Genomic DNA, 12,330 nt, shown 5'->3' on the forward strand with positions numbered 1-12,330 from the left:
TGAGTTCCGACCTCGCTGAATTGTACCGCGATTAAATCCGAAGACCGATCAAGAGCGTTATTAACAGCTGGGTCAAGACGAAATCTATCTCAATGCGGTTTATTAAACAAAACTACAAAGTTAAAATTAAATAAATAATGACAAAGAAATGATACACAACGTTCACAAAACAACCAATATCAATACAACCTAATTAAATGTAAAATAAAACTGTCTCCCAGTTACAACAGAAGGGAATTATCTCTCCAGCTGAAAAACACGAAGCCAAAATTGGGTCATTTTTTCTCCTTTGGCAATCTGGAGAAAGTCCGCTTTGCTTTTATCTCCTTTGCTACATTTGAAGCTCAGTCTTCACTTTTGCTTTAGTCATAAGCCTCTAACCACAGTGACTTGTAAAATATTCACCACTGAGGCACAATCAGGACTTGAAGTGTAAATAAACACTGCCCTGTTAGCAAGAAACAAAACATGGAAATGGTCAGACATTCCCTTCATTTATGCATTAATTTCACTTTTAAAATCGAGGCCAGTATAGTGTATCTGAATAGTGCATATGTTTGTGTGAAAGAGAGCAAAAAGAGTTTCTTTCTACACAGAGTGAAAACTTTGTGCGTGTATATTTTAGTTCTTTAGTAATGAAGATTACCCAGAGGTTCACAAGGATTAAAAAGTCAAAAGAACAAGAAAAAAGCAGCTTTTAAAAGCCCTGACAAGCATTAAAAATACTAATTTTTGATTATAAAAGACATCAGCCCTCCAAAAAACTAATCATTACACAGCAGTAGTTACTTAAGTGAGAACTGGATTCTAGTTTTCAGAGAGTTGTAATGCCTTTTAGAGGTTGTCCCCACACAGACTGGTTCACTGGTTACCTTAATGACCCTTCACTGTATGGTAATCAATATAAAACCAGCCCAGTTCCTGAATATACAGACCTGTACAGACTGTACTGCCACAGTGAGTCATGGAGTCTACACTGAAAAATAAACTTGAACAAACTCGTGAACACAGTCCATGGAGGACAATACATATTTTAATTTATGCCAGAGGAGAAACATATTTTACAAAATGCTTGGGGGACCCTAGCCATTCCCTAAATCTTTAAGTTTGCATTTTTCATGTTTTCTGAGGTATTTGGGCGAACTCATTAAAAGTTAATATCATCATTGCTGTGTCCTGATGTGTTTGTTGCAGATGCACTTCCTCAAAATTAAGTGAAAACACATCTTACTGTTGCTCTCTTTTCTTTCTTGTTGTGCTGTAGTGTTATGATTTGTTAATAAGTCTTCTGACAACAAAAACATCAATATCTACCTGACTGTAATGACTGTAGCATTAACTGGAACAGGGCAAGCATCAATAATCAAATGTCAGGGGTGTTTCTACAGCCAAAGCTAAGCTTCATTTGTATTTTAAAGCCCATATACCCCTTTTCCACCGAGTTGGTTCCAGTGCTAGCTCGGAGCCAGAGCCTAACTTAGCCCCAGTTCTTTGTGTTTCCACTGCAGGTTCTCAAAACTGGTGCATAGCAAGCAGCAACTCTTTGCTGGGCCAGAGGTAAGCACCGACTACGTCAGGGGCTGGGGGCATCGTGACCAACAAGACCGATGGGAACAGAACGGGACACACAGGTGGTAATTTTGTCGTTTTTCACCAGGACATCCTTGGTCCAATCGCAGATGCATTGGAATGAGACACATGGAAGTTTTGTACAAACTGTGCTGAAATCCGGTACAATTGTGTCCCACCAGCAGCACCACAGTGGTGGAAAACAATACTTTTATAACTTCTGTGTACTGTGGTATTTACGCTTAGAAATACGATCTTTTCATGGAAAACAGAACGCACCTACAAGCACTGTTTTTTCCGCTCATAGAAAAGACTGCACATGAAAAAATCATTTGGTTTCATCTTGGACAAATCTGACATTAGAAGGCCCCAGTTTACTCTTTTTATAGTCGCTTTTGGTTGCACAACTGTCAGAACACACCGCAGCCATCAAGCAGCTTGCGTAGCCTGCTATGTAGGGCGTTCAGGGAACATCAGTAAATTGTAGGGTCTGTCGATAAGAAAACGTTCAGTAAGTCATATGTTTTGTCTGTGAGAAGGTGGGAAGTGCAACCAAATGAGAAAGTTGGTCCTACCAGTAAAAAAAAAGTTAGTATGGTGCGAGCGTAAACGTCTACGTATGCAGTGACGTATGGCGTGGCTCTAACTTGGCTCCTTGCCGATGAAGAAGCGACTACTTTCTTAGGAGTTGCGAGATTTGAACCAACTGAGCACTAGCACCAGCAATGAACTAGCACCTGGTTCTTCTTGGTGGAAAATGGGTAATAAACATTCCTAAAGTAAAAAGGCAGGCAGACACGTATTTGTAGATGTAGCACCGTGTTTGTTTAAATTTGGCTGGCCTACCTTTTGAAGATGAGCGCAATGACAAAGTCAGGGTTGACTCTGACTCTCCAGTCGCACTCTTTCCCAGGGGGGTAAGGCTGGGGGTAGTTAGGAGACAGAATGACTCCAGAAGGACCGCTGACGTTACCCCCGCAGGTCGCTGGAGAGAGACAAACAGCGAGAGGAAGAGAGAGTGAGAAAGATGATTACACAGCATTGGGCTCGGGGTTATTTGGACAGAGAATCACCCCTGATTGACCGCTCATATAACCCCCACAGGAAGGCAGAGCGGAAGCGAGTTAGTTAGTAATGAGAAGTATGGCAGAGGTTGGTTAGGAGGGAGAGAATTACCCCTAGTGGACCGCTGATATTACCTCCACAGGTGGCTGCAGAGGGTAAGAGAGCAAAAGACAGTCTGTGAGATTTAGTTACAGAGTGCAGGGCTGGGGGTAGTTAGGAGAGAGAATCACCCCTAGTGGTCCTGTTATCCCACAACAAGCCGGAGAGCAAGAAAGATCTATTGGCAAGAGAGATAGAAAGATGCATTCAAGCAGCAATTTGGTGATGTGAAGGAAGAGTTTGAAACATGGAGAGGTGTCTTGGGGGTGGCGGGTGGGTGTGAACGGATTATCAACAGTGAAATAGAGGTAAACAAAGGCATTAACAGTTGCAAATCACTCACAGACAGAGACACACTCACGCTACACTCTAGAGGATCGTGTGTGGTGCTGTGCAGGGTTGTGTTTAATCTTGGGATATTCTGAACACCAGGGATTCACCACCCAAGGTGAAAGTGCAGGAGATGGAGGCTCACACCAAGCTAAGTGAAAATGGAGCGATATTTAAGCCCTACATTTTTATCTTTGGTCGTGTAAAACGTGAGGTCGCTGGCAAAGAGTCAAAGGCAATATCAGGAAAGAAGCATAATGTGTTTGGCGGTCATGTTTACAAGACAAGCTCTGGTCTCTGTGACTGTGCTGGAGGACGTCCATACAGTAGTGGCTGATAAAGAAAAGCAGAAGGCAACAGAAAAGGAAGCTGTGGCACGTAACAGCGAGGGGAATGTTTGTGGTGTCTTACTGCGAACTGGGGGTGGACAACATGCTACTTGCTGCAGGACTTTTCTCTGGTTTGCGAACATTGTTTGCATCCCAGCTACATCCCTGTGTATGATGTCATACCTCACCCTGGTCCTTGGAAAAGTGAAGAAGCGAACTCGGCACGTACAAAGAAAAACTGAACTGGATGCAGCAGTTAATCAGCGAAAGGAAATGTGTGACTTTTGTATCTCGATAAAGGCATATAGTTCAGCAGCAGCAGCTTACAATAAACAGAAAAGTGTGGGCAGATGAATCTGTGAACATGCTACAGGCTTGTTTTTGGCTAACATATTGGAACTGAAGGTTGCACAAACAGAAGGGCTTTTGCTGAATTACAGATCGTATCTTTTGCTACACTGACTGTGCTAATCCTGCATTTTCTGATTCAAAAATATAAGCCATGTTTCAGGTCTTCGAGTCGGTTCTTTCCTTTAGTGAGGCAGTCAAGCGTGTCAAGAAGAAGGAAAAGAAAATGAAGGAAGGACGGCACACCTGAAAGCCGGAGAGGAAAAAAAAAAACAAACCGCGGCAGAATGGTGTGAATGAAGTGTGGAGTGGGATGCAGAAGCTCACTGGGCTACAAGCAGCAGGGGCGCTGGATGGTGGTGATAATAGAGAAAGAAAAAAGTATAAAAGCAGCAGATTTTCAACAGGAGTGATACAGGTCTCCAATCACTGCTACCTCCATCATACTGTGATGCTACAGCTCAAACCCTTTTTCCACAATCCTCCCCCTGACCACATGCCTCATCATCCCAGTTCTGCCTCTTCCACTACTTGTCCATCACAGCCAACACAGATGAGATTGGAATTTAGGAGGTTTTGCTACTTCATCTTGAATTTTCTTCTTGGTCACGCCAACAGAGCTCAGTGTTTATGCCAATCACAGCTTCTTTTGCACCTGTTTCAGATTCTCCTTGAGCTTAAACACCAAGCCTCCGGAATAGAAAATCAGCTTTTATCCACTTTATTTTATTTCATTTTACAGAGATATGCGGGATATATTCACAAATAACGAACAATGGGCAGTACCAATAAACCTTTGAATGTAGTTCTCTCCTCATTTTTAGCAGTGCAGTATGACACAGCTTCTAACTCTAACTCATGGTGTCTCACTCAGCAGTGGTCTGGCCTCTAGTTTGGCAGTAAGCAATCTGCAGAAACTGTACCTACCTATGCATGTAGGAGGATCAGGCTGCCAGTAGAATCTATTGTCCATCCGCACACATGTGATGGTGTCTTGGCCTTGCAGCTGGTAGCCTGGATCACACTGGAACGTCATGCTGTCGCCCGGCTCCTTGCTGTCCCCGTATCGAGAACCATTTACAGGGATGCCAGGGTCGTTGCAGGTCGTCGCTGTTGTGGCTGGAGAGCGAGGAGAAATAAACAGGTAATGAAAGACATAATGTGAGGAGAGTGAAGCGTTGAGACTGAAACATGACAGTAATGTATCTGTAACAGCAGACAAAGAAGCCAAGACATGTGTAGAACAGAAACTCACTACAGTGAATCGCCACGTCATCGTACTGACAGTCACTAACAAAATGATGGTATTTATTATTGAAAGAACCAGTGATTTACAAACTGGTCACGGTGAATAGGAGTTTTCACATTTGTCTCCAACTACCACTGCTTCTTTTAGTAATAAATGAATAACACGATATTAATAACACCATGTATATTGTATATTAGCTCTTTATTTATTTAATTATTCATTCATCTTTCCAGTGCCGTCTAGACGGTGAGTAATATGCAGTGTTTGGGGATTTCCTATCTGTCATCTACTTCTAGGGACCACTCAAAATCAGGGTTAAGGGGTGAAGGCAGGAAATCAGAAAAACTAAGAATGTTGGCAAATCCAAATTAAATTTGAAGGTGGGGAACGACTGATCTACGTCATCTGCTACAGAATGGACAAAGCCACTGTTTGAATCTTTATTATACAGCAGCAATTACTCACAAAACGTCAGATTCAGTGAAAGCTATAGATTAGCTAAAATAATACTAGAACATGTCTGCATTGAAGCTGGCCTCCTGAATTACATCCACACTGAGAAAATCTTTTGCAAGTATAATCCAAGAAGTGGCACATGGCAAAACATAGTATTATTACATCATGTCATAAAGTCTTTCTAGGACCACTTTTTCCATCAGGTTACAGAACAGAGAGGAAGGAGAGACGACAAAATGACAGAAATTTGCAGAAACATCAAACGCTTAAAATCACCAACTCAACAAATCCACAAACTTTGCTTTAAATAAATGGGTGTGGTGGTAAATACCATTTCCACTGCTTTAGTAAATCAGCATGGAGGTAAATATAAGGAGTCATTACCATAGTAATGGAAAAGCAGTCCTCTGATTAGCATGTTAGTGAGCGCAAATATTTATTGTTTTAAATATGGGGAGAGTGGAAAGAAAAAAAAAAAAAGAGCTAAATGTTTGAGAGATGCAGAGAAAATGAGAAACAGAAAGCAGTGGATGGAAACACTACGACTGGAGCTTTATATGTCCTAAAAATGTGCTGACATTTATGTGTATTGATGAACAACAGGCTCACGCGAGAACTGAGTGGACAATAAATGGCTTTGTAAAGTTGGACAAGTACAATAAAGTGCATGTGTGTGTTTGTGCGGATCAGCTGATGTGAATAAGCAGTTGTAAAGATAGAACATTCTTGGCGGTCTCTTATACCGCTTTCCACGTTTTCTTACTCAATTTACCACTGATTCGGTGCTACGGTGGCTCGAGCCCAAAAGTTGCTCCCGTGGCTCAAACAGCAAAGGCCAACTCTGCACCCAAAGGGCACAACAATTGCCCAGGTTGCCATGGGAGAAACAGCAGCAATAATTTGTGTTCACTGAACTGCTAAAAGGCAAAACCCATAAAATGAATGGATACCACTTTGCTGATCTATAAAATCTTTCACAGCAAACACAGACCTACGGTTTCTCAAAGAAATGTTTCATTCTACTGTTAACTAACCTGAGATGAAGCTGCACTCGCTGATTTGTTCTCTCCTGTGTGAAAATTGAGACTTGGGCTCTTTCAGTGCGTCTGGGTCCCAAGGTGAGATATTAAATGTCTCATTTGATTATTTGGCTAAAGGTTTTTCAGAAATCCTGGTAAATGCGGCATTAATGGCAGATTAATTATCTTATAGCCAATATAAATGAGCTTCATATAATAACTAAGAAACTATATGTGTGATGAGTGCTCAGTTTGTTAATTAGCTAATTTAATTGCTAATTCAGTAATGGGTTTTTCTTCATAAATGGAAGTGGAGGAAGAAAGTAGGGCAGACCACCCAAATCAGCGATTTAGCAGAATCACGGGGCATTTTTTGCGTTTTCTTCAGTAAATCAGAGTTTCCTCTACAATGTGAACTTGAGCTTAATGATTTCGATTGAGAGATAAAGCCACTTACTGGAGAACTGTATGGAAAATCCTTGCTTGCTGATGAAATAATCTGAGTCAAACTGCAGGGTGAGTATGTTGAAAGTCGAGTGGATGTCCTCAGGTAAGGCCGGGCCCGACCATTCTTTCAAAAGGATCCCGCCGTCCGACGGCCCAGATGGACCGTCCCAAACTCTCAGAATATCGTGGCCGACCTCGGTGTCAAAGACGATGAAGTGGAGGCTGAGAAAACACAAAAGGTACAGCAGTTTCACCGAAAGTCCTGTCAATGAAAATAAAATGAAGCACATGCTGAGAATAGACAGACCACGCTAGCAGGCATAAGTGCACACACACATTAATGCCAGCAGGAGCCACAATGTGTTGAAAAACACAATGGTGGCATAATGACTAATGTGGAGTACTCTCCAACACAGCAGTGGCTTTGACAGTAAACATTTATCTCCTATTAGTGGATGTATCTAACCTGACAGTGTTTACCTCTATAGACTAGGTAGAGCGAAGGTTGTCAGAGGGGAGTTGTCCTATATAAACCCGCTGCTGCTATTTCCACTCCTTCTAGTCTGTCTTGGTTAAAACACAGCAAGCTACTTATTTCTTTAAACGGTGGTTCAGTTGCCATCTATCAAACATTTTTTAGTTAATTTCATTAAATGCAGACCCTAAAAACACTCCAGAGAAATGCAGCTCATTATGACAGTTAAGCGTGTGCCCAGCTGCTTCCTAATTACCTGATAGTCTTCCCCGTATCGGCCTCTATCGTCCAGGTACAGTGAAGGTTGTTGTCGTATGGAGCAGGATATCCCGGAGACAGAATCCTCCCAGACACTGCTCCAGTTATGTGACCTCCACACTCCGCTACGAGGAAGGGAAACAACAAGATAATCATCACTGCAAAAAAAATGGAAATACTTTCATTCTCTCTTTTTAATTTAGTTTGTAATTACGTTAAAAACTCTCCGCTTTAAATCCAACCGTCTCAATAACATAGAAATTTGAAATGCATTGAAGAATACGAGCCACTGAATCACTTTTAATAAGAAGACCAAATAAAAAAAATAAAGCTAATAAAGTCCCATCAATTCACCTGAATTGTCATTCTGAAAGTCTTAAAGACTCTGTTTAGTATACTACGACAGTGGCTCTCACAATTAGAGGGTTTTTTTTGTTTTCTCAGTTCCTCAGAAGTGAAAATTGAGCTGAGCTGGACAGGGTTCAAATTGCATTCCGTCTAATTTAGTTGAATTGGGTCTTGTTTTATTGTCATTGTTCTCAGGCCTATATGCCTGATGTCTAGTGTAGGTGGATCTAACTGGATCCAAAGAAAGTTTATTTCAGCCCTGATGGCGTGGTTATAATTGAGTTTTAAAAAACGTTGGTATTTCCTATGTTAAAAATGTATAACATTAAATGCTAATGTATGTTTTTTGGATATGAATTTGTAGCTGTTAGCTTTATTTAGATATTTTTTGGATTAGATTTGATTTAAAATAAATACTTTAACTATATAATACTAATACTTTTAAGACTTTATCGAAAATACAACTCCCAAAGTAGACCCTTAAAAGTGCAACAAAAGTAAATAGACTAGTGATCACTGATACCCAAATGAGTGCACCCATGATTTCCAGGTATCCTAACTGTATGAATATGGTTATAAGATAAGCCCTGAACACAGGAAACTTTCTGCTGTGTCCATGTTAGCATCATGGCTCTGCATGCAACAGAACTGGCAGAGAAACTGGAAAATCTGACTGTGACTGGTCACAAAGAATGAAGAAGGATACAGGAAGATTGGTGACCAACTACAAATCAGTTCAAACAGTTTCAGCAGTAATCAGAAAGTATAAACTGAGCCAGGGCACCACTAATCAGAGCCACAGACAGTGCGCTACTTTCACAATGTAGTTCGGTGAAGCAGACAGGCAAAGAGCTTCCGACTTGGTACAGGGGTCATCAACAGACATCTGAGTTTCTGTGTCAGCTCACACAGTGTGAAGAAAACTGCAGAACATGAAGCTCTCCAAGAAAAAAAACAAACTCTTGCTCGATCTTTGGCACAAAGCAAAATGAAACTGTGATAAAGAGCATGAAGAGAAGCCGAATGAATGTCGTGAGCACATTCCTTGGTCAGATGAGCTCAAGGTTAATCTGTTTGGATCAGATGGGGTTCAGCACGTATGGTGAGAACCTGGCCAAGCCTTCCTCACTGAATGCACAGTCCTGACAGTGAAGCTCGGAGGTGGGAGTGTGATGATGATGATGATACTGGGCTGCATCAGTACAGAAAGTGTTGGGAAGATGACATTTACAGATGGCCCCATAAATGCCTGTGGATCTACCAAAATCCTGGCTGACGTGATGACTTCTAGTCTGCAGAAGCTTGGCAGAGGACGAATATTCCAGTATGATAATGATCCGAAGCACACTGCCAAAATCTTACAAGCGTTTCGAAAAGAAAAGAAAAAAAACTACAACTATGATCCGGCCAAGAACGCCGCCTGACTTGAATCCAGTGGAACACCTTTAGGGTATTTTAAAGAGAAAGTTACAGCAATAAAAAAATTTAAAAAATAAATCTCTGAAGAATGGCAGAACATTTTTCAAGAAATTTCACATCCTTCATGCCGAAGAGGATTGGGTCTGTCATCAAAAACAAAGTTGGGTATTTGACGTGCTGGAAAAAGTAAGAGATTTAAATTTCAGTAATGACTTTTGCTGCATTGAGTTTCTCCTGTGGGGGCTTTATCTTTAATACAGTAAAAATAAAATGTTGGTTGTTAATTTGACATAAGAGAACACAGCCTACTGTTTAACATAACGCAATTATTGTGAGGTCACACAATTTTGAATCATTTGACATTTAAGTGATGTTGTACTCACTTAATACTGGTAGAGAAAACGTACAACTGTCAATTATTTCTATGATTTATACTACAAATTACTTTCTGAATTAGTTTCTGTGACCTATCGCACTGTTATCCTATAGCTTGTCCTTTATTTGAATGCACTGGCTTTAGAGTATGATGCTGGTCAATCAGGTCTACTTATCCTAATGCTGTATATATCGTAATTGGCTTTGCTGAGGTTCCCGCTGGGTATTTCTGTTTCTGCGCTTAGATTTTCCAACAGTTTGGACCCATAAAAACCCATCCTCCCTACAGAGCGAGATTCTTTGTATATTTTCTGATCTTATTTCCACTCCTATTAATGCTCCAGTTCATCTCTATAGGAGGCGGCTTCTCTGCTTTGCTGTAAATTACACTGAGGTGTGAAGGTTGACTTAAATGAGAATCATTTAAGAAAGGCTTGAATCACTAAATCAACCTTGAATTATCCAAGCTCTTGCTATACAGTTTCAAGGTTGTTGAATAACTTTGATGGCTGTTTTCCCTTCAGGATCTCCCTATAGTGTTCAAAGTTCAAGAAGAAAATACAGTTTAATGCACAAGAGAGAACCCGGTTTTGTGTTATTTTTGTGCTGTTTTCAGTCGAGAGAAACAAGGGAGATAGCACGAGGCGGGGGAAAAGGCTGGGAGCAGATTTGAAATCATCATGGTAGCACACAGTACACATGGTAGCCCACTGAGCCAGAAGATCACTGCTGATTAGGAAACAGTTTGGTACGGAGAAAGCTTTACATCTGTTTGTGTGCTGTGCGATTGTGAGAGTTAAGTGGGCACCGTACACACACAGAGCTACAATCTCCAATACCATGACAACCTCCCGCCGTCGCATCACCCTGGGCGGAACGCACACAAACACGCATCCGCACGTGAGCACAAGCACAAAGGGAGTGGCAGACAATCACACCATCACACGGAAGGCCGGAAACATACTTGAAAACACTTAAGACAGTTATGCGAAGACATGCGCACATACGTAGTCCCTGGTGGTTAAAAACAGAAAAGGAAAGGAAGCTACTCTGCTATGTTTTATCATTAGAAGCGCGGGTAGAGATGGGAGGAGGTTCAGACGCAGAAAGAGAAAAATATGAGATATTTAGTAAGCCGGGCCAATGACAACTACAATTCCCCGAGATAGAGGAGAAAAAAAAGGGGCGAAAAACAGGCACAAATATATATAAAGAAGACAGACAAGTTTATTATACGAGCAGGGGGAAGACGGAGAGTGGCAGTGTCCCACAGACGTAGACCACCACTCTGTTTGACTCAGTGTGGGAGAGAGAGTGAGAAAGATGGTATAGAAACAGCCCGGGGCAAAGCTATCTCCTGATCTCCATGCTAATATACACAGATACGGGAGAGAGCCAGACAGACGGAGAAGGAGGCAGAAAGACAAACACTCCAACAGACAGACAAAGGAGAACGATACAAAGGTAGCTATAGAGGAAGTTCGCCCAGGGCTCTGCCAGCATGTATTCTCCTCCCGGTTGCTGGCTTACCTGAAATAAGGCAGTGACAGAGCAGCTACAAATTAATGACTGACTGCACGTAGGGATGCACACGCAAACACTTTCACCCACACCCAGCCAAAAAAAAACAACGCATACCCATCCTCATTCACACCGACTTAAATACACACACAAATTCATACACGTGCATCCTCTTTAGTTGCCATTAGCAACCACTACATCCCACCTCAGAGAGCTCAGGTGTACTGGCGGGTTACAAAGAGCCAAGGTTTGGCTCTGCAATAGGGAATTCCAAATTAACATGTGCCATGTGTCCATGTTTATTCAGCAAGGCAGAATTACATGAATACGGGAAAAAAGTGTTTTAACTTGTAAAATATGCAAAGCCCCAAAATATTTATGGACAAGCAAGAATTATGGACCTTACCATTTTTGTGAATTTGCTGTAGGGATTACAAAGCTAGCTAGGAACAATACCAATAAACCAGTGCTGAGTTCATGCTTCACTGGTGGTTGTTGAATGAAAGTAAGGCACCGGAGTGGCCAGCTGCACATGCCATAGCTAAAGAAAAAAAGGTTCATAAGCGACAGTATAAACAACATGTTAAAGCACCTGAATTGTTTGACATAGTTTTCCCAAACCTAATTAGGAGCTGCCAAGTGCCAACTAAAGCTAAATCTACCCTCTGGCAGTTTACTTACCTCCAAACCTGAGAAATATTCAAATGTATTCTAGATATGCCACATGAAAAACATTGTATTTCATTTTTGTCATTCACATGGTGGCTGATTATAACACCGTGCTTTCAGGCCACATGCTACTACAACAATGTTTTTCCATTTTCTGTTGTGTTCTTTTAACTAAAAAACTGAGACGACTCTGATTCGTCGTATTTGTTTGTGTGTGTTTACATGACAGTCACATTCAAAATGAATGGTGTGAGCCGCCGTCGTCGTCGTCGAGTCGATGAGATTCGCGGCGTTTGGATGTGTTAAAAAGCAGTGCGCATAATTGTGCAGCATTAAAAAAAGTTTCACATTTTC

The 12,330-nt window shown here is 41.4% G+C and overlaps 1 protein-coding gene across 1 annotated transcript in view; it reads right to left on the minus strand.

Annotated features, from left to right (window-relative positions):
* LOC103368769 (CUB and sushi domain-containing protein 1) overlaps positions 1–12,330 on the minus strand; it is a gene marked incomplete at its 5' end in the record, with an annotated part of 122,606 nt that overhangs the window by 94,947 nt on the left and 15,329 nt on the right. The window contains 4 exons of the mRNA XM_008297239.1: positions 2,416–2,554; positions 4,668–4,859; positions 6,922–7,133; positions 7,643–7,769. Of these exons, the coding sequence (XP_008295461.1) occupies positions 2,416–2,554; positions 4,668–4,859; positions 6,922–7,133; positions 7,643–7,769 (670 nt within the window). The remainder of the gene's footprint in view (positions 1–2,415; positions 2,555–4,667; positions 4,860–6,921; positions 7,134–7,642; positions 7,770–12,330) is intronic.

The sequence above is a fragment of the Stegastes partitus genome, unplaced genomic scaffold (genome assembly GCF_000690725.1).
Source record: "Stegastes partitus isolate 25-593 unplaced genomic scaffold, Stegastes_partitus-1.0.2 Scaffold1202, whole genome shotgun sequence".
Taxonomy (NCBI): domain Eukaryota; kingdom Metazoa; phylum Chordata; class Actinopteri; family Pomacentridae; genus Stegastes; species Stegastes partitus.